The sequence below is a fragment of the Epinephelus fuscoguttatus genome, linkage group LG21, assembly GCF_011397635.1.
Source record: "Epinephelus fuscoguttatus linkage group LG21, E.fuscoguttatus.final_Chr_v1".
Lineage (NCBI taxonomy): Eukaryota > Metazoa > Chordata > Actinopteri > Perciformes > Serranidae > Epinephelus > Epinephelus fuscoguttatus.
This window is the reverse complement of record NC_064772.1, coordinates 27,060,767-27,081,626: the sequence shown is the minus strand read 5'-3', so window position 1 is coordinate 27,081,626 and position 20,860 is coordinate 27,060,767. Positions and strand designations below refer to the sequence as shown.

General features: G+C 41.7%; 2 protein-coding genes across 9 annotated transcripts; one reads left to right on the top strand and one right to left on the bottom strand.

Moving 5' to 3' along the window:
• Positions 1–484: 484 nt before the first annotated feature.
• Positions 485–14,011, bottom strand: tfap2a (transcription factor AP-2 alpha). Of its 6 annotated transcripts, none has more exons than XM_049565723.1 (7): positions 13,894–14,011; positions 9,102–9,521; positions 7,840–7,891; positions 6,092–6,317; positions 5,196–5,314; positions 3,363–3,504; positions 485–2,078 (listed from the first exon to the last, which is right to left on the bottom strand). In XM_049565723.1, exons 1-7 carry the CDS (start codon positions 13,924–13,926, stop codon positions 1,790–1,792), a joined length of 1,281 nt encoding a protein of 426 aa, XP_049421680.1. In that variant the 5' UTR covers positions 13,927–14,011; the 3' UTR covers positions 485–1,789. The 6 variants fall into 6 exon arrangements, with proteins under 6 accessions (XP_049421680.1, XP_049421678.1, XP_049421679.1 ...); XM_049565721.1 differs by lacking the exon at positions 13,894–14,011 and adding an exon at positions 12,124–12,225; XM_049565722.1 differs by lacking the exon at positions 13,894–14,011 and adding an exon at positions 12,124–12,214 and having other exon boundaries at positions 6,092–6,311.
• Positions 14,012–17,756: 3,745 nt separating this feature from the next.
• tmem14ca (transmembrane protein 14Ca) lies at positions 17,757–20,836 on the top strand. 3 transcript variants are annotated; one of them, XM_049565356.1, is made up of 5 exons: positions 17,757–17,840; positions 18,339–18,423; positions 20,047–20,148; positions 20,305–20,392; positions 20,634–20,836. In XM_049565356.1, the coding sequence occupies exons 2-5, from the start codon at positions 18,348–18,350 to the stop codon at positions 20,689–20,691; spliced, it is 324 nt and encodes a 107-aa protein (XP_049421313.1). In that variant the 5' UTR covers positions 17,757–17,840; positions 18,339–18,347; the 3' UTR covers positions 20,692–20,836. The 3 variants fall into 3 exon arrangements, with proteins under 3 accessions (XP_049421313.1, XP_049421314.1, XP_049421312.1); XM_049565357.1 differs by having other exon boundaries at positions 17,785–17,843; XM_049565355.1 differs by lacking the exon at positions 17,757–17,840 and adding an exon at positions 17,924–18,240.
• Positions 20,837–20,860: the final 24 nt, after the last annotated feature.

Sequence of the window (20,860 nt, the reverse complement as noted above, 5' to 3'; positions counted from 1 at the left end):
GGCAAACAACACAACAAATATTTGATGCATGTCTTTGAATAAGGCTCCAGCACAGAATAAACGGGGGATGGGGGGGTGGGGGGCGGGAGGGGGGGAGCCAAATATAGCCTATAACAACCAAACATTGCACACCAGGCCTATATACATCTCAGAGGGTTTTAGCTGGAGGGGTGGCGCTGCACACTTCAAACGCGAATATATCCATTGTTGTGAGCCATTTGGCCTGCATAAGATCCTGTGCTCTGAACTAGGGAGTTTAAAGTAAGATTTTTTTTTTTTATTATACTTGAGGGAAACAATGAGTTCAGCTGCTTATTGCAAGGAGCAATCGTCAGGGGAGACTTAAACTCAATTACTGTAGCCGTTCAGAATGGGAAAAAAAAATACTAAGACAAAAAATAGAAATAAAAGAATAAAAAAAACGGGCGTTTTATGCAGTGAATAAAAAATTAAAAGATGTGAATAAAAATCGAGATGAAGCGTATCAAATATTTATTTTTTTTCTGGGCAACAAAGGACTATAATACATTGACAGGCATGGGAACTATTGCCAGCACATGTCTATACAATACAGCTAAAACCGCCTCCAATTTTGGACATTATCGGACATAACAAGATATCAGGTGGTCCCAAAAAGATGTTTTTTGAATGTCTTCCAACATTTAAAAAAAAAAAAAGACAATATTCCATTTATTGCTTTTATGGTGCTTCAAGGAGAGAACAAGAGGTGAAACGTATTCTGATTGGCACAACACATAAAAGCTTGTATAAAAACGAAAATAGAAACAAAAAAAAAACAGATCTCCTCAGGGTCTCACCTATATGCTCTGTCTCAAATTTAAAAAAAAAAAAAACTGAATAAGGATGATATATATAGAGAGAAATGGAAGTTTATTTCTATTCAATTTGTTCACTTGCTTCAATGTCGCCTCAACATGCTACAAGAGGGCTGAATTGAAATATCCCAGAGAAATAAAAATACCCCAAACTTCTGTTTTCTAAGAACCATAAAATCACATGAAGAACTAACCGAATATTCAAACCCACTAAAACAGGAGGCACCAGATAAATAAAAAAAGAAGTTTCAACAGACGCACCATATTTACAATTCCCATTAAATTACACATAAATAAATATATACATACATGAACACTGATTCCCTTATATAACCGTGAATCGTGTTGAAATTCAAAAAGTTCAAGTTGGTCGCTTGGAGAGAGAGAGTGAGAGTCTACAACTGAAGTCATGACATGGAGCTCTGTGGAATTTCTCTTTGTTTTTCAAGTTTATTATTCACAATACTGATAAGAATTCATCCTCTTTTAGCTTCGTTTTTGTCACAATCGTAAAATTGAGATATAGAGGGGTCGCTGGATTTCAGTCCATTCGTTGCAGCTCATAAAAAATAAGGGGAGTACATAAAAAAGTCCTCTGGCTGAGGCAATACACCTTTTTCCTCGCCCTGGAGCTGTTCCTCTGCAGCTTTTATTCTTTTCTCTTTTTTTTCTTTTCGTTTTTTAAATAACATTTCATATGGTTCAGGTGTTGGAAGAAGAAGAAGGTTCTTGCGTCGTGTTTCCCCCCGTGAATCCAAAGTGGGATGTAAAAACAAAACATGTAAAACCGCGCAAGATCAGGAAGTGGCACGTTTAACTTTATCAATAGTATTTATAAGGTATTTATAATATTTATATTGGATGGGTGGGGGCCGGGGCGAGGCGGAGGGGTGTGGGTCGGTGTAGAAGAAGGGCCCCGGGCTTTGGCCCTCGGTGAAGGTGGGATGGAAACATCACTTTCTGTGCTTCTCGTCTTTGTCTCCGCCTTTAGTGCCGTTATCTGAGTGACTGTTGGGGTTGTTGTTGAGGTACATTTTGTCCATGGCTTTGATAGCCTCGGTCAGATAGTTCTGCAGGGCAGTGACTGCCGCGCACAGTGCCGGAGTCCCGAAACCGTGCGAGATTAGACTGAAGTGGGTCAAACAGCTCTGGATCCCCGGTTCGAGAATGGGCTGCGGCCGTGAGTTTCCCAGCGGCGAGCGGTCCTGGGACAGCAGGTCTGTGAACTCTTTGCAGACTTGCCTGAAACAAAGAGAGAGACAGAGCGGCGTGAGCCAGAACATCGCAAATCCCAGCATGCATTGTAATATAAAAATAAATCTAACCGGGCACACTGCAAAAAAAAAAATAGCCTTTGTTATAATCAGTCAGTCCTGCAGGGGAGCTGGGCTGTAAATTCTAATTCTGTAAATTCCCTTAAAGTAAGAGAAAAGTGAGCAGCCAAAAAGCATGCAAAAATGCACTGCAAAAATCATCTCATTTTCTTTTTTAAAACATTTATTAGTGGGATGAAATTGTGCTTCTTACTCTGTTGTGTTTGCAGAAATTAACACTTGGCTAAAGAAAATGTCCTGGAGCTACAAACAGGTGAAACTTCATCTCAGAGCTCAGTGGCAGGATATCTTACTTTTATTAAGATTTTAAGGGAAAACACGAGTCCAAATGAGTTGTCGGTGTGAGAGCAACATTTTAAAACTTCACTCAGCCAATAATACAATAAACTTAAATTAATAACGCTTTAAAAAAAAAAAAAAAAACATCCACCTGCAACTTACATTTTGCTTATTACAACACTGTGCATTTAATGTAAAATATTTTCATAATGTATACAAAGTCATATTCTATCATTAAAAGCTATTTCATGGTGTTGGTATTTTAATAACACTAAGCCTGTAATAAGCGGTTACAGCTGTTTGATTACAGCGGGCCCGTCATCAATATTAAACGCAGACCATTTAAGGAATCCCCATGTTTCAGTTAACACGTAGTAAAAAATAACCAACACCAATGGTAGCGCTGCATGTGAACCAGCTATGTGTCAATGTCACTGGAATCACAAACACAATACTGCTGCGCGTGTGTGTGTGTGTGTGTGTGTGTGTGTGTGGATGAGGAACAGGCCAACAAGTCAACAGCAGCAGTGTATTTAACTGCATTAATTTAATTATAGTGTAAAATATAATGTGGAATTAAATGTGTTAATAATCAGAAAAGAAAAGTCTGGATAAAATGCAGGAGTAGCAAAAAGTGTGTGGCTAAAAAAACAATAGAATAAAAGTGTGTTTATTAATATAAGGAGATGATCAGTGATGACAGTGTGTTTTTATTATGATCACACGTCTGACATGTGTGTGGATTTTTTTTTGTGTTAGACGGGCACGTTTGAAAATGGTGATGAGGGTGTGTGTGTGTGTGTGTGTGTGTGTGTGTGTGTGTGTGTGTGTGTGTGTGTGTGTGTGTGTGTGCCAGATAAACACAGATGCACTCGGTGTGTGTGACACAGTGATATGTGATAACAGCACTTACTTTGTGGCCAATAGCATGTTTTTTCTTTGGACTTGTTCGTTTGGGTCGGAATGCTGACGGTTTACATATTCAGCTACTGCCTTGGCTGGAAACTCGGTCTCGCATACATAACCAAAATCCCTGGCAAGATGTACCGCTTCGCCTGAGAGAGAAGAAGAGGAAGGGGAAAAAAAAGAAGGTTGAATGTGTTTGCTTATTAATATGGTTACATCAAATTGAGAGCAGTTCACACCCCCTGCTTGGACCCAACACATGATGCGCACAGAGCGTCCACACAGCAGGGTTACAGCACCTGTGCCTCCACAGCAACACTAATGAGCATAATAACAATAATAATAATAGTGACGATAATAATAAAGGAGCCCTGCAAGCTGTCAATACACGTCAGCTCTCTCCTTCATACCGTGAGAACGCTGAAATATGGAGGGGAACAATAAGTGGATATGAAATATAGACGGAGCGTCATGCTTAACACCATGTCATTGATTACCAATGCTTGCACATTATCGGAAGTCCAGCAGATCACACAGGCATGGGGAAGCAATTTTTAAAGGGTTATACCTAAATCTTTGTCTTTACATATTCAGCTATGAGAATTACAGGTTGCATTCCGCCCGAGCTTCTCTTGTTGGTTATTTTTTTTCCTCCAAGTATTTGGTTTTAATTTCCTGAAGCAGTTGAGTTTTTACTGCAGGGCTTCCTGCCCATAAGCCTCTACTCCGGAAGAACGCATGCGCCAATTAGCATCAAAGCTCAAGTCCAGTAAACTCGTTTCCATAAAATGGAGCGGATCATAAACAATGACAGCACTTCAGCAAACGCAGTGTCCCTTCACTAAATAACCGGCTGCCTTCTCCCACCCTCTGCCATCATCCTCCACCCCCCCCCCACCCCCCGCCTGCGTATTACCCAGAATCATACATTTCTCCAGGCTCATTACAATACAGCACCACATTTCTACCAAGCACAATGAACATTCGGCCCTCTCCTGCAATAATGATTAACAGGGACCAATGAACCATCGCAGGCTTTCACCTTTGGAAACCCACAGCACACCAAAATACCACTGCACTGAATAATACGGTTCAACTCTGCAAGCAAAATGGATTTATCCAGTCGCCTAAAAGGCATCTTTTTTTCCCCAGTGCGCCATAATTGACTAATTTATTCTTTAATAGGCCCAAAACATATAGCTCCCAATAGGTCAGCGCCATGCCATTTGCATGCAACAAAAATCTTCAGTGAAACTAAAGCATGGGAAGCTATTAACGACAGAATTAAGTCACCATTAAAAAGCAGCCATACCCAGGCTTGTATTAATGTTTGAAACAATGCAGGGTTAATAAATCAATCGACTCCTCATCCATGAGGTGAAGCAGCTCAGCGGCGCCCAATAAACAAGCAACACTCAATAATTAACTGGACTTCAACACAAATTCATCCAGTGTATAAACTAGGCCAGCCGTGGACCTGCAAGTGTGCTCCTGAAAGCGAAGGCCAACGCTGCAAAGCCACTAGAATTACCAGCACTATTCTCTCTCTCTCTCTCTCTCTCTCTCTCTCTCTCTCTCTCTCTCTCTCTCTCTCTCTCTCACACACACACACACACACACACACACACACACACACACACATCCTTCATGCTTTATTACTTGCGAGGCAAAGTCGGTCCACATTACACGGATGAGCGCATATGCTGATTTCCAACACAGAGAAAGAAAGACGAGAGAGAGAGAGAGAGAGAGAAGAGGGAGAAAAAAAATCCCAGTTTGCAAGCACCTGATATCGCGGGAGCAACAAGAGTGGGAACGTGATTTACGGCGCTCGACTTACCTTCGACTAGTGACGTCAGCAAGGTGACGTTGGCTGCCTTGCGTCTGCCCGCAGGTAGATTCAAGCCGATTTTATCCAGCTTCTCCCTTAAGGATCTTCCTCCGTTCTTGGACTTGGCCCTGTGACAGAACAGAGCAGACATTTAAATATAATATATATAAAAAATTATATTTAATTACAATGTGACTTTAGTGGCAGGAACATTTGGAATTTTTTAATGACTCCAATCCTGGTATTTTGATGCTACTTCCTGTGGTGCATGCTCTTATATTTGCATCATATGTGAGCATGTGGCTCAGCCTTTTTTTTTTCACTAATTAAAAAGGTGAATGGACTGAATTTGGCTGGCTTCACCCTCCATTACATCCCTCATACGAGCTATAAATAATACCAAAAGAGCCCAGCCTTTTTCACCAGCAGACAAATACTGTACAAAATGAATAAATAAAGCCCTACTTAATAGGCAGTACTATTACTGGCTGCGTGTCTGCAGCACTTCAGTAGACAGTTCACTGGAGACCAATGTTTTCATGTGTAATGCCTTCACTGGGCCTATAGAGCTGGGCTTGAAACAGACTAGGCCTACATTAATTTGAGAGAGAGGGAGGGAGGGAAAGAGAGAGAGAGAGAGAGATCCATGCGCTAGGGAAGTTAATATGGAATTTAACAGACCCCTCCTGCTTTAAATGCAGGAGCTAGGTGTCATGGTTGGTCGATTTTAATTATTCTTGGTACAGAGGAGAGAGAGGGAGAGAGATGCACGCTCACAGACAGAATTGGAGTCGAGTGAGAGAGTTCATACGCACGCACACAGGCACAAACACACACACAGGTACAGAGAGAAAGAGAGAGGAGAGATTTTTTTTTTTTTTTTGCAGCCTTCCAGTCGAACTCACCTCCTCAGCACCCCGCCCAGCAGAGAGGCGTTGAGGCACTCGGGCGGCGAGAGGCGTCTCTGCACCTCCGCCACCGTGACCTTGTACTTTGATGTGGAGCTGAGGAGGGACAGGCGACCCGGAACTGAGCAGAACACCTCGTTGGGGTTTACCACCCCTCCGAAAAGACCGTCCTTATTTACGGGGATGGAGGAGACGTTGTTGTTCTTGGATAAAGACACTGGACCTAGCAAGGGAGGGAAAGAGAGGGGGAGAGGGATGGTGGGTATGGAGAGAGTGAGGGAAGGAGGGAGGGGTGAGGCAGAGAGAGACCGTGCTCAGTGAATTTCATGCAATGCAGAGCCTTAACTAAATGAGAAGGGGGGATTTAGGCCCCGGATTTAGAGTTTAGCACCACATGTGTACACTTTCAGCAACAAGAACATGCAGAGGAAAACGACTAATGGAAGCCTATACATGGCAATAACACTAATAATCACAGAAATAATAATAAAAATAATGTTTGTGTGTGTGTTATGGAAGCAGTAACACTGAGGACGATCGTGCGTAATTTACGCTCAACTATTTACGCACAAAATTCACAATATTTCCATTCATCTGCTCTTTATCGAAGCATAGAGATCTCAGCAGCAGACAGCGAGGATCTCCAGGATCTGAGCGCTCACACAGTCCATTTTAGCGCACCGTGGATCCACTCTGCACAAAGCAGCCACACCAACCGAGAGATTTGGTTCAGTCTACCTATTTTGACATATCCTCGGTATCCAGCAAAACACCGTCGCCCGTGTGTGATTTCAAACCGGGGAGTGAGGGTGTATTGGTGGAGTGTAGGGGGCTCAGCACTACTGGGCTTTACACCGTTTTGGTGTGCAGTAACCGGAGACAAAGGGGACTGTGCGCCTTTGGATAGATCACTTGTGACATTAATGGCTCAGGGGAGCCTAATAGAGACAATAGGAGTTAAACGAACTCTTGAGATTACTAATATAAGAAGCCAATTATCATGTTGATGCGCAGATAGACAGACTCAAAATAGAGAGAATGGGAAAAAAGACGGAAAAGGAAAGACAGAAAAATCGCCCCACATCTTATCTAACGAGCTCTAATTTGACCTGACAAAACGCTTTTAAACCTGACCATGAAAAGGGGTCTGCTCGGGTTGCATCATTAGCAACAAGAATCGGATTTTTAAACTGAAAATAATTTAAAAAAATAAATAAATAATCCAACAACAAGTCCGAGTTTGATTCCATCCCTAAATGACAGAGCACCATCCTACACACACACACACACACACACGGCCTGCATGTGCTCCATCCACCGGTACCAACTTCCATTTTAAATTTGACCATGCAGTGTGATTGCAGCTTCCCCCACTGAAGTGCCAGGATCGTCTATGGGCCTATATCTTTGACCATCAATACCACGGGCCTACAAAGCCCAACCAGCTCTACTCATCTCCCCGCTGCTCTGAAACGCTGACAGTAAATTCCATCAGCGAGAGGGGAGGAAAAAAAAGGTGCAGCCAGTTTGATGCACTTGGAAACCATGTAATGAAAAATAGGCTACTGCGTATTAGGATCAGTCAGGCATTACCGCATTGCATCGAGTTCTCTCGAGCAGAATGGTGAATGGTGTGTGTATGTGTGTGTGTGTGTAGCCTAGTGTGTGTGTGTGCGTGCGTGTGTGTAGCCCTGTGGTGTGCAGCTTGCAGAAACATGCATGGTATCTCGGAGGAAATTGCTTACCTTTTTTAATTACAGTCTGGTCGGGAATGTGAATTCCTTGATCATCAACAGGCTGTGACACAAATGCAAAAAAAAGGACAATTTTAGCACAAAGGCAGGAAAGTATCAGTCGTGTGTGTGTGAGAGAGAGTGTGTGTGTGTGTGAGTGAATGGATGCTGTGCACGAACAAAGCCTGACACAATTAGCGGCCACAATCACCCCAACATGGAGGCTCTCGAGGCCCATACCTGTTATTATTGTCCACGAGTGTTTTCAGCGGGTCCCACTGATGGACGCATTTTACACTAGATCACAAACTCAGACTTAAATAACGAAGCTGTGTCGCCCCATAATCCTGACCTAATTTCGCCCTCATATTGGCTCTACTCACAAGGAAACTTCTAATCTAGATTGGATAGTAATTACGGCAGCGCAGCCTATTAAAGGCCTATGAACTAATTAGAGGATTATTGGTGTTTGTTTCTGATTAAAAACTGGGAAGAATCCTCTAAATAAGAACGAGTGGTTATTGACAATTTTAGCGCTCATTTATCATGCATCTTTAGTAATCGCAGCTATTAACCTAAACTCAATCCACCAAACTCAATTCTCCTGTTAGGGTGCATGCAGTGTGTTATGATGTGATTGTGCGCATCTGTTTTTACACTGAGGAATCAAATAAAGTCAGAGGACGTGAGGAAATCAGTGTGCAAATACGTGCGCATTTTTATTTTCTTTTAATCTATTTCATTTAATTAATTGTGTTAAATAGGACAAAACCACATCGGATTTTGCAGCTATCAGAATTTGCAATGTTTTACGCATGGGAAACTGTCTTTTTAAAATGGAAACAACCATGCAGATTTGTGCTGTTTTATTAAAAGTAATTTTGACAACACTGAGGTAAAAAAAATGATATTTTTCATGGTGTAAAAAAAATAGCTGCAATAAGAGGCTAACTTAATGCGTGTCATCCTGCTTACAGTTATTAAACTATAGCAATAATATTTAACATTTTTAATATTAATCTAATAATGTTAAAATGAATAAGAGGCTAACATGAAAGGCATGGTGCTTAAATTGTAATAATAATTAAAAACTAATATTATATAATTAAATAAAAATAACACCATTGCCGTTTTGATTATTATTTATAATATTAATTCAGAATATAACAGTAGTAACCAGCTGTGCCAACAATTAATAATGACGGTTATATTATTCTCTATTTTTAAGCAGCCCAGGAAAAAAAAAAGATTAACTCAGGTAAATGCTGCCTCACCTGAACGTCATCTAAAGAGTGAGGTATTCCATGGATTGGGATAGAGTCCGACAGTCCCGTATCGATGCCGTGGCCGGACGGTAGGAGCACTTCCCTGCGGTACTCCCGGCACAGCTGGTGGGGCAGGCTGCGGTGCTGGTGCAGCAGGCCGCTCTCCTGACCCTGCCTCTGGCCCGGCCAGCCCGGGTGCTGCGGCTGCGGCTGGGCGTGCAGGGAGTTGAGGGAGTACGGGTCGTTGACGTGCGAGTAAGGGTCCTGAGACTGCGGGTAGATGGGCTGGTAGGGTGGGGGGAAGTACGGGGGCTGGAAGTCCGAGTTCGGTGTGTGGGAGAGCGGAGGGGCGCTCGTGTAGGGACTCTGGCCCACGCCGCCCAGCTGAGGTAGCCTGGCTGTCCCATTGCTGGTGCCGTCGTGACGGTCCTGGCAGGGAAGGACAGAGAGAAAAGTGCGTTTTAGCCTAAATACATTTCAGTAATACACAAGCATACATGATCGCATTTTCTCCCTCTTTGTTTTAACTGGAGAAAGCTCTGCGGGCTTCTGCTGGGGCATTATCAAATGTGGCCTGAGTGTCTGACAGGAATTAGACCAAGTGTGGAATCTGTTTTCTTAAATCTGAATAATTTCTCCTGACTGATTTTAGCAATAAAGACAGCATTTTCACACACCAAACACTTGTCCGCAAAGTTTAACAAATAAAATAACATGACAATAAATGCTTTAAAGTAAATAATCAAATAAAACATCGAAATTCCGGAGGTGGAGATGCCCGAGCCTTTGCATTATTTCAGCACTTCTCCAAGGTGTCCCGCAGATTTTTCAAAGCATGCAAGCTTCACAAAACACTTTTCAGCGGAAAGAAATATTTAAACAAAATCTGGTGTGCAAACAAATTGGAAGTATCTTGACACGGTGAGGCTGCAGCAACTTACCATCGCGGAAAAACTGTGCACTAACATTTAACAGGATTTTTTTTTGGTGCCACTCGAGAAATGAACAAACAGTTCGAAAAACACTTTGGAGTGTTTTGGGGGGCGAGCAAAGGGGAATTAACCAGTAAAACAAAAAAATACAGCCCCCCGAAAAGAGTCTTCTCTCCTGAAAGATCACGATGGCCCCGGCGATCAGATATGTGCCACAGAAGCAGGACGATAATCCATCAGAAATAAATGGTTAGATCCCCGCTGCCCTTCATGTGGGTCTAAAAACGCAGGTTTTCGGCGATGCTGGCGGATTTGGGCTGAAAAGTTTCTCTTGGTAAACCCTCTTTTCTCCCCTGCTCTCCTTGGCTTCTATCACAGTGCTGCCGTCCCCTCGCTTGAGCTCATATTAGCAAAAGAGCCGCTTCTTCGTCTCCCTCTTGGACTCCTAATAGAGCGCATTCATGACTATTAATATTACAGGAATACTTAATAATAAGGAAAGAATGGTCGGAAATCGGGCGTGAAGCGGAGGACGCAACTCAAGGCAGGAGTCTGCGCTTAAATGACGTCCATTGAAAGGAGGAATCAGTATCTAATCAGAGATGGGGAGAGAGAGGGAGTGAGAGAGAAAGAGGGAGTGAGAGACTGTGGAGGGAGTGGAGAGAGAGAGAGACAAAAAGAGGGACATTCACTCTCGGCTGACGAATCAGAGCGAGAGGGAGGAGGGGGGGCATTTTAAAAGGGTCCCAGGGCCAAAGCGCAAAAGTGAAAGAAAGACATAGGAATGAAGGGAGGTGGACCACAGACAGGGGAAGAAGCAGCCATGGAAGGAAACAACGTGCACCTCTGAACTGGGTGAAAATCCAGCAGACGACGCTATGGGCACTCCGACCGGCTCATTTCTACCGCTCGTCCCTTTGTTTTCCACCTCAGACTCCGACAGCGAGCTGTCCTCCATGGGTCTCCTTTCTCTCCTCTGTCTCCGCCGAATTAAATCCACCGGTTCCTCCTCGACACCAAACCCAGTGTCACACCGGCTAACTTTTAACTTTGACCCGGAAAGACGGAGAAAAATAAACTCCTAAAGTGTCTGACAGGGCCGCTCGGATCCGGCGCTCTCACCAACTTTTACGCGCGGCTAAACGAGAACTCCACTCCCCTTCCTGCTTAATCACACATTTTTTTTAAATTACGAAACACCGGGCTGTGACCGGATTTCGATTGCAAATTTATTTTTTTTCGCTTCCACAGCAGCGGGAAAACATTGTCTGTAAATTAAAAACAATACCACAACATGAACGCGGAGGTGCCCAGCTTTTGTTTTCCTACTCCCGGTCGTCCCTATCCTCCCAGGACGCGGGTTCAAAACACGTCCGACTGGCTTCTCCACTCCTAAACAAGTCCCTGATATTACTGCCAAACTTTGTCTATGCCCATAACAACAATCACTCAGTGTATGCACCTCACACATTACATGCACACACACACGCGAAATCTAACGGCTCAAATTGCAGAGAAATTAAAACTGTCCATGCCATGTGAGCAGTGAATAAAGCAGGCAGCGCTTACATCTGCCATTTAGCCAAAATATGTATTTTTAATTAAAAGCGTGGTAAGTGTATATTATTGTTTTAATGTTTTCACGTGTCATAAAATATTTGGATTTATTTTTTTTAATGTGAATTTAAAGAGAGAAAAAATAATCAGTGGTGTGCTTTTGCTCATGCAACTAATATTTTAAATTCAGCTGTTATTATTAAAATGCAGAATTATTATTCTCATTATTATTATTATTATTATTATTATTATTATTATTATTGTCATGATTAATATTGTAATTATTCTCATGATTAAATTATCCTCCAGTTTCAATCTACACAAATACACAAAAAAAGAAGCACCTGTGAAATTAATAAAAGACATAAATCTATTCATCCTGCACTTGAATTAAATGTGTTCACTAGCAGCTGTCAGCAGAATGACATATTTGGATCAAAACAATACAACACATCCCTTTAAAAAAAAAAAAAAAAAAAAAATTAATCGTCTCAGTAAATTTCAAAAATTAAATTAAACAAAATGGAAGAGGAGCCCCTTACCTCGCAATCTTCATATTTAATGTTATCAGTTAATTTCCAAAGCATTTTCATGGGTTGCTGAGGTGGATATTGAGTATAGGTATCGCCTTAGTCTTGTTTTCACTCAGTGAATTGTGCTCCCCGCTCAGAAAAACTACTTTTATTGAAGCTGTGGGCTGCTGTCTGTCTTGCGCTCTGAGGTCTCCCTCTAATGGTGGAAGTGAAGGGCTGGAGCAGCTCTGTAATAACACTGGCACAGGGCCTCATTAGCATATCAACAGCCGTTTGATTCCCCCCATCTGCTCACACAACACCAATGGACAGCGCACAGGTAAAAACTAAAGCAGCAAGACGCTACACATGCTTATTATTTCTACTGTTCAGTGAGGTGTGTGTGTGTGTGTGTGTGTGTTTGGTGAGGGGGGGAAGGAGGGTATAGTCATGCATGGGGACCTGCATGCACCTGGGACGGTTTCTAGTAGAATTTTACGCGAGGAGACAGAAAAGCAACTCCAGAATTTAAAGATTTTAAGGATAAATCTGTTTGATAAAAAGGAGCAAAAATGTGAAATAACTTTTTTGTGTGGCTGCACTCCTGTAAAACCTCTTATTGATGACTTTTCTTAATGTGGAAACAGCATGCCTATGCAAATACAACACTGTCGCACACTTTGTTGCCAACCTTGATTTTTTTAAAACTCCCAAACTGTTATTTTAATCCCATTGAGAGTGGAGACCTTGAGAGGCTATTCTTCCAGTGTTATGTTAAAAAGGTGAGCCATTCGGAGCGGCTCTACAGGTCCATTGACTACCTGTAAGGGCGCAGGGTTTGAGGGAGGAGGAGGAGGGGGGGTGAATGTAAATAATTAACACAACAACATGGCCTTGTTTCATTTGAATGAGCGGCTGAGGGAGCCTGGCTCTGCCCTGTCGCCGGCCGAGCCTTCACCTCAGCAGGTCGTGGGTCAGCAGACAGGTCGGCAGTTCTTTAAGGCGTTGGCCCCTCTCCTTTAAAACCTGGATTACCATTTTTGGCGAGGTGCTTTATTTTAGCGAGCAGTTGTTATTCATGAGAATGGAGCGATGATACTGGCTGACAATGACAGCTATGCATGCGAGTGTCTTTCTGGAGATCTGGCCTGCTTGTCTACAGTCGTAGTGGTGATCGTGTTTTTAACGAGTGAAACTGAGGTGTTGTGTTTCAGCAGGTCTTCTCTTAAATCCTCCACACCTCACAACACAAGGCCAGGTTTTCAGTGAAGCTCAGACAAGATACACTCTATAGAAAGTCCATTAACTTTTAACTCGTCAGTTTAAAACATGTAATCTGAATTTAAAGTGAATATATGCTCAGCTACGTTTATGGAAAGTTGGATTTCACTCCAAAGGCGCACCGACACATTTTGGAATAAAGGCTGCGTCTCGCCCAAACTTCACTTCTCATAAACCAACACCTCATGTCTGTTTCCACACATTTTTAACATATGATAAAACACATAACAGTGTGTGTGAAACGCGCATAAGCTTCAACAACATGCCTCAGGTTTTCGAGATGGACAATTTGACATGTAAGGCTACATCACCGCAAAACAGACTTTCCAAAATAAAATATCTCGACTCTCTTTGTGTGATCTCCTGACGGGTTAAACCCATAAACTACACTGTACCAACTCTCTTAACAAAAGATTTTTACGGTGCCTGTGCAGCCTCATCCTACAACAAGTCGACACTTTGACAGTTTTCATGGATTTTTCACAGCCGTGTCTTTGTCTTAAAGTAAGCAGCACATACCTGCCAGTCCCCCATTTTGCCCATAATTGACATTCTTTGTCTTCTGCTGCCTTTGGTGGATTTTTGGTCGATCCGGTGCCGTGTCTATCTCATTGAGCCTCCGGTCCCAGAGTAAACCTTTTGCTTTTTTACCTGGACCGGATCGCCTCACCTGGCCATAAAAACGGTGCGGGGCCACCTGGTGACGCATGCGCACTGCAGCGGGTGTGGACGAGAAAGGAGAAACTACCTGGGAAAGAGTGAGATAGTGTGTTTGACTGGGTGCTGCTGGATAGGCCTGGGCTGTCATATTTAAGTGACAAAAAATGAGATAAACGATAAAAACAAATAAAAAATGTTGATGTTACATATTTGAGGAAACTCTGAGGTACAATCACAGCCATTTTTATTCATTTAAAAAAAAACCAAACATGTATTATATTTGCAGAAAAGTGTCAGCTTAAGCTTTTGCCATGTAAAATCCATATTTTAAAAAGTGAGAATTTCTTTGCATCAGGTATTCACCTGAAAATAATTTATAAAAAAGTGAGAAAACTGTAAAGTGCACTGTGGTATTACCCTCCTATTAAATTATGGTGAAAATGTTTAAATAAAAATTACTTAATAGGGAATCTGCCAGAAACTTAAGCAAAAAAATAATAATAATAATTTATGGATAATATGTTTTAAATATCTGTTTGATATCTTTCCTTTTTTCTGTCTTCTTTACCTTTTTGTGTTGGTGAAAAACATGAATTCTCACTGCAAATGAAACTGTGTCAAGTTAAAAAACTTGAAGGTTAACTGCCAACATCATTACTTCTACACAGAGAGCTACCCTGCTATTGTGAGGGTCATTATTTATTTATCCACTGTTTATTTCTAATACATACTTATGTAGACCCCTCGGGGCAACAGCGAATGAGCTCCCCCTCTCTCTGTCTTACACACGCACACACACCAACACACACACACACAGAGGAGAGCAACACGTGCGCTCACATAGGTGATAATGGTCAGGAAAAAAAAACAACATTTTTGTCTTCTTTTAAGTTTTTGATGCAGACAGCAAAGGGACGCGGTGCACGTCGCTGGCTGACTGTATCATGGATGGTTCCCTCAATACATCAAACCCGTATTTAAACATATTTAATGCATGCACTAAGAATATTGGACAAACTTTTATACGAAAAAACACACCTCATTTTTTTCATTTTCTCCGATAAATCCTTTATACTCGTGTGTTTTTCGCAATTGCATAATTCCACAAAGAATCTATAGATTTTTTTTGTGGCGTTAATATTTAAAACAAGCCTTCATGTTTGACTTCAAAGGCGAACACATTTTAACTGCACACACAATACCTGCAGCTATATAGACCTCACCAGGACTGGACAAAAGAGAGGGAGGTGGTGGTGGTGGTGGTGAGGGGGGGGATCAGAAATATTGTTTGGGGCTCTGCGCACTCAGGGAGGAGTAAGTTTTAAAGCAGAGCTGTCTGAGAGTGGGTTACTCTCAGACAAGAGCGGGGTCCCTTTTGAATATCCAGCCTGTTTGTCTAGGGCTTGGTTTCAACCACTTCCACCATCGCACCGGGCCTCCGGCAACGTTCAGCTTCCTAAAACTGCGAGCTGTGTTTAATAGGCGTCGGCAACGGCTGCACCTCGGGCACTTTGTGCAGCCTTTCATATTTAGACAAATTACAAGACATTGTTGTAATTATTATATTAGTAGGAGTATTTATTCATTTTTATTTGCTGTATTGATTTGGTATTAGTGGTTGTGTTGCGTGTTTATGCTTGTGCGTGTGTGTGGTGCTGTCCAAAAGCTGTCCGAGATCTTCGTGCGTAATTTACGCGTCTGTCTCATTGACAAAAAATGTTGTGAAACATTCACTTGAAGCTGTCCTCCCCTAGCTGTGTTTTAAAACGTGATCGCTGATGGGACTAATGCCCCCCAAGTTATGGTGAAGTTGAAAATGTATCTTAGACAAGATGCCCAGCTTGATTTGTAATATTCTGGCTGCAGACGCGCTCCAGCTGGACGTGCCTGGCTGCTGAAGACAGTAACTATCCTGTCACCAGCACTCAAACCTCATGTAGCTCCGTGAGATTCATGAAATTGGTGTCTGTTGAGTGAGAAGGTTTCAGGCCCTTTGTGTGAAACGCTGCTGCCCAAGCAAGATAAATTGTGCTCTAGCGCCACCTTGCTTCCGGAGAAGGGCGAGGACGCGCCGCCTGTGGATTTAAGACAATATTGCAGGTAATTGAAACCAAATGAGAATGTGTGCGCGGTGAGCATTCCAGTAAGTCAAACTGCCAAACCGATGCCAGTCCCAAAAAAAAAACAAAAAAAAAAAACAGGTGGTCAGAAAGAACATGTGTAAATGAGTGAAATATAAAATATGACCACGGGTCAAAACTCAGGCAAATGTCAGGTTTGTTCATCACTTGACCAAAAACTTACATACACGACATTCATTAAGCACAACTGAGCCCTCATTGTGACCTTTATCCACCTGTCCTTCTTCATGAACTTTAATCACACGTCCAAGACTAAACCGACCCATTTTCACGGTTATCACCCAGCAGGGCTCCAGTACTGAAAACACACATTCCGATGCAGTGAAAGGTGATATAGTGTGTGTTTTGTCCTGCCTGTGTGCAGACGTCTTTCTTTGAATGTAAAGAAAGTATACTTGGGGACACACACAAGTTAAAGCTTTGGGATGTTGGAGTATGTCTAAAAATACAGTTTAATCTGATCCTGTGGCGCCATCTTGTGGTCATAAAAATAAAGACATTTCCCACTCTGGTGTCTGGGACCATCACTGGTCTTTGTGCTGGTAGTTTAATTTCACTGTGAGGTCATTAATCTGAAGTTAGCAGATGAGAAGATAAAGATGACTCTTTATAAACGGGGCTAAGTCTTCCCACAGTTTCTTAATCTCATACAATATAGAAATAATATTTTCTTATGATGACATATCAAACAACAAAAGTCCTCATAGATTCCTTCAAGCAAATTATCTTTGGAATAATGGTGTGTTGTCTAATGCACACCAGTGAAGAAACAGATGGGGCTCAAGGGCACCTAATCAGTCTTAGGAGGTGGCAGTGTCAAATTAAATGCTACAACAATAGAGTGATTATGTCAAACATGTTAATACATCATCAGTCCTACACACACTGCAATACTTTACATTATTGTTTCAAATTGCAAACGTAATTAAATGTATCATTAATAATATGAATTATTAAATGTAAAAATCTAAAATGTAAAAAAAAAAAACCTGAAGCGCTGTTACGACTACTGGAGTAAGGTTAAATAAATAGATAAATAAATAAATAAATAAATAATAAACAAGAAAGACAGTTAACTTTTGTGAGATTTATTTTTGCACGACATAAAACAGGCTTCTTCAGGAGCTGTGGTGCAGCGAAAGTTATGTTTATGAGGAACATAATCTGCTGTCTTATTTACATTTGGAGAATAGTGCACATATTTTATTTGTATTTTATTCTATTTTATGATATTGTATTTTTATTTTTATTTTATTTTATTACATGTTGTGTTTTATTTTATGTCATTTTATTTCATTTATTTCTGTATTTATTTTTGCTTTTAAATTACATCAACTACACATGTTTTGGTGAACGACATGAAAAGTTTGGGGGAAAAAAATCTATTTAATTTTGGGGAAATAGGCTATGAACAATCTATGCCAGAAAAAACACAACTTTAATAATAATAATGATGATAATAATGATAATAATAATAATAATTAGTAGTAGTAGTAGTAGTTGTTGTAGAAATTCCGCCTCCTTTGAATGCAGCACCTGCCTCCCAAGCACTACAGCCTACATTTCCCATCAGACACCCTCCCATTATTGTGTGCACCAGTCATTTGTGCTCGGTGGAAAACAAGTTGCCGTTGATTGTAACAGAGGGCAAACCTGAAGAGCAAGGTTGTATGTAGCTATATCTGCGTTTTCAGTTTTATATTTGACATTCTTAAATGTTTAAATCTCTAACCTTATAACAAACAATGACGTATATGCTCAGTTAGCTTCGGTGTTAGCCCTGTGTGTGTGCTGTAACAACAGAGATGCTAGCTTGTGTTGCTGGTGCCGAGCTAAGGCTGTGTACAACAGTTAGCCTTATCTCACACACCAGACACACACATAACCTTGAGTGGAGCCAAAATGTAACGAGCCCTGATCACAAACTGACAACAGCTGCTGTGTCACTGCGGGAAACAATATCTCTAATACTACAATGCTTCTGTATCTGCTGTTGCCTCAGCTAGTTTTCGCTAACAGCTCCGTGCTGCAGCACCCAGACAGTCCTTTAGATATATTAACATATGTAAGTTATATTAGGTTGGCAGCAGGAGGTCGTCTTAATTAAATAGTTACCGTTCACATTGAGGTGGTTGTGCCACTCACACGCTGTGACTCTTGCAGGTGTCCAACATGTCTGTGGACTGGGTAGGATATGGGTACGCAGCCCTCATTGCATCCGGGGGAGTCGTTGGTTATGTGAAAGCAGGTATGTGCTGTATTTAATGTGGGGAACGGTGGAAGGAAACACTTTTCAGGTGTCTAAAATATTTAAAAAGCACCAAAGTTTTGAGATTATAATGATGTTTGATGTGGTATTTGCGTAATTGTTAACTTTATTTTATACATCACTGTGTCTCTGAAGTTCTTTGCATTCTAAAACTAGGATATGTCTCTCCCATAACACACCTGTCAATCAATGCTCTTCAGCAGTGGTGTAATAGTAGTTGATGAGGTTAGTGTGCTGCTATGGACAGTGGCAGGCAAAAGTTTGGGCACCCCTGGTCACAATTTAATTCACTGTGAGTAGTTAAGTAAGTAGAAGATTGACTGATTTCCAAAAGGCATCAAGTTAAAGGTGACACATCTCTTCAGTATTTTAAGCAAGATTACTTTTTAATTTCAATCTTTTACACTTTAAAAATAAAAAGGAAAGGGGCCTGAAGCAAAAGTTTGGGCCTCCTGCATGGTCAGTGCTTAGTAGCGCCCCCTTTGGCAGGTATTACAGCCACTAAATGATTTTTGTTACCAGCTATGAGTGTTTAAATTCTTGTTTGGAGGATTTTCTTAATTGCAAAAGGCGTCTACCTCTGTGAGATTCTTTGGCCGTCTTGAACTGCGACCCATCTGACTTCTTTTTGGAGATACACATATCTCAGTGTCTTTATCGGCAACTCCCTAACCTGGAACCCACATGTTGATAGTCTCTGTAGCAGATTACAACAGTGGTTGCATGATTTCTCACATTGTCTGAGATGTAAGATTTTTTATCAGGCAGTCTTAGTAGTTTCGATTGATCCATACAGTGTGGGAAATAATAGGTGTCAAAGAGCACATTTCCATGCAGTCTATTTTTGAACAGTCCAATGAGATCATCAATGACTCCTCGTGTTCTGCATACAGAGTACGAGCTGCTGCCCTCTGGTAGGAGATTAAGAGGTCTTTTTAGCATATGCTGTTATTTATATATTTATTTAGCTTTCTGTGTTTCATGGATATAATATTGAGGTGTCTATGTGCTATGTTGTATGTTGTGTTTCTATGGCTGCAGTATGAGTGTAGGGCCCAAGTTAGTGTTGGTCTTGATCTTGCATGCGCTGCTCTTTTGAGGTCTTCCCACTTATTTTTAATGATGTTTAGGTCAGGGGACAGTGAGGGCCATGGCAAAACCTTCAGCTTTCTCCTCTTGAGGTAGTCCATTGTCGATTTTGAGGTGTGTTTGTTCAGGATCATTGTCCAGTTATAAAAGCCTTCCTCTCTTCATCTTCAGCTTTTTAACAGATGCTGTGATGTTTGCTTCCCGAATTAGCTGGAATATATCTCTGTCCATTCCTCCCTCTACCTGTGAATGTTCGCTGTGCCACTGGTTGCAACAGAAGCCCAAAGAAGCTCATCCTCTACTTACTTAACTATTCACAGTAAATGAAGTTTTGAACAGGGGTGCCCAAACCTTTGCATGCCACTGTACATGGGTAGCCAAATATATTCCTGTGCCTTTTTGTCTGATAGGAGGGTACACCCCATATACCACATATTATCCACTACACCACTGCTCTCCAGTCTCATGGATGTCAGGTACAAGTGTTGACCTGCTTTGTGTTGTGTCTTTCAGGCAGCGTCCCCTCCCTGGCAGCCGGTGCGCTCTTCGGTGGCCTGGCAGGTTTGGGAGCCTACCAGATCTCCAATGACCCCAATAACATTTGGGTGTCCCTCGGTTAGTATACTAAGAATATACTGCACATGATGTGAATGTGCTGCACGGGGATAGGTGAAGAGTTTCTGTTTAAGGACAATCATGTGTCTCTATGGTTGGAATCCATCCTGATTAACCACCCTCCACTGACATTTTCCACCACGTGGTGTCTTCCAGCTACATCAGGAGCTCTGACAGGCATCATGGGAAAGAGGTTCTACGCATCCAGGAAGTTAATGCCAGCTGGCTTGATGGCTGGAGCAAGGTATCCATCTAATACCATTTCACTGACTTTACGTGCATGAACATAATCAAGGTGAAGCTAATGAGGATTTCTGGTAAGGATGGCAGAAGGAGGGTGTGATGGTTATTTCTACAGAAGCAAATGTTCTTGATAAATGTGTCTGTAATGGGATCATTAAATAGACCTTTACTGTTGATTACTCCTGCTCTGAAGCTAAAAGTCAGAGACAGGGATGTGATATGTCCTTTTTTTCTTGTTTCAGTCTCCTGATGGTGGGGAAGCTCAGTTTGGCGTTGCTCCAGAAACCCCAGAGTACCTGATGGAGTGAAGATTCTAATGTGTACCCAATCTTCTGTTTAGGGAGCAGCCTGTCAGCACTTGTCATTCACTGTTAATGTCATTTTGTAACAAAAAAAGAAGTGTATATTTGAGCATGAAATATAATACTTTGTTTATATATAGGAATGGTTGTCTTGTCCTTTTTTGAAT

What these genes read in the sequence shown, in the direction of transcription:
- tfap2a (XM_049565720.1), bottom strand. Translation starts at nt 10,982, where the DNA reads ATGGAGGACAGCTCGCTGTCGGAGTCTGAGGTGGAAAACAAAGGGACG. An exon ending in CTGGGCGGGGTGCTGAGGAG is followed by an intron (nt 5,315 to 6,091) that starts GTGAGTTCGACT and finishes GTTCTGTCACAG; the next exon opens with GGCCAAGTCCAAGAACGGAG. An exon ending in AACATGCTATTGGCCACAAA is followed by an intron (nt 2,079 to 3,362) that starts GTAAGTGCTGTT and finishes TCTTTGTTTCAG; the next exon opens with GCAAGTCTGCAAAGAGTTCA.
- tmem14ca (XM_049565355.1), top strand. Translation starts at nt 18,151, where the DNA reads ATGCTTCTGTATCTGCTGTTGCCTCAGCTAGTTTTCGCTAACAGCTCC. An exon ending in CGTTGGTTATGTGAAAGCAG is followed by an intron (nt 18,424 to 20,046) that starts GTATGTGCTGTA and finishes TGTGTCTTTCAG; the next exon opens with GCAGCGTCCCCTCCCTGGCA. An exon ending in GGCTTGATGGCTGGAGCAAG is followed by an intron (nt 20,393 to 20,633) that starts GTATCCATCTAA and finishes TTCTTGTTTCAG; the next exon opens with TCTCCTGATGGTGGGGAAGC.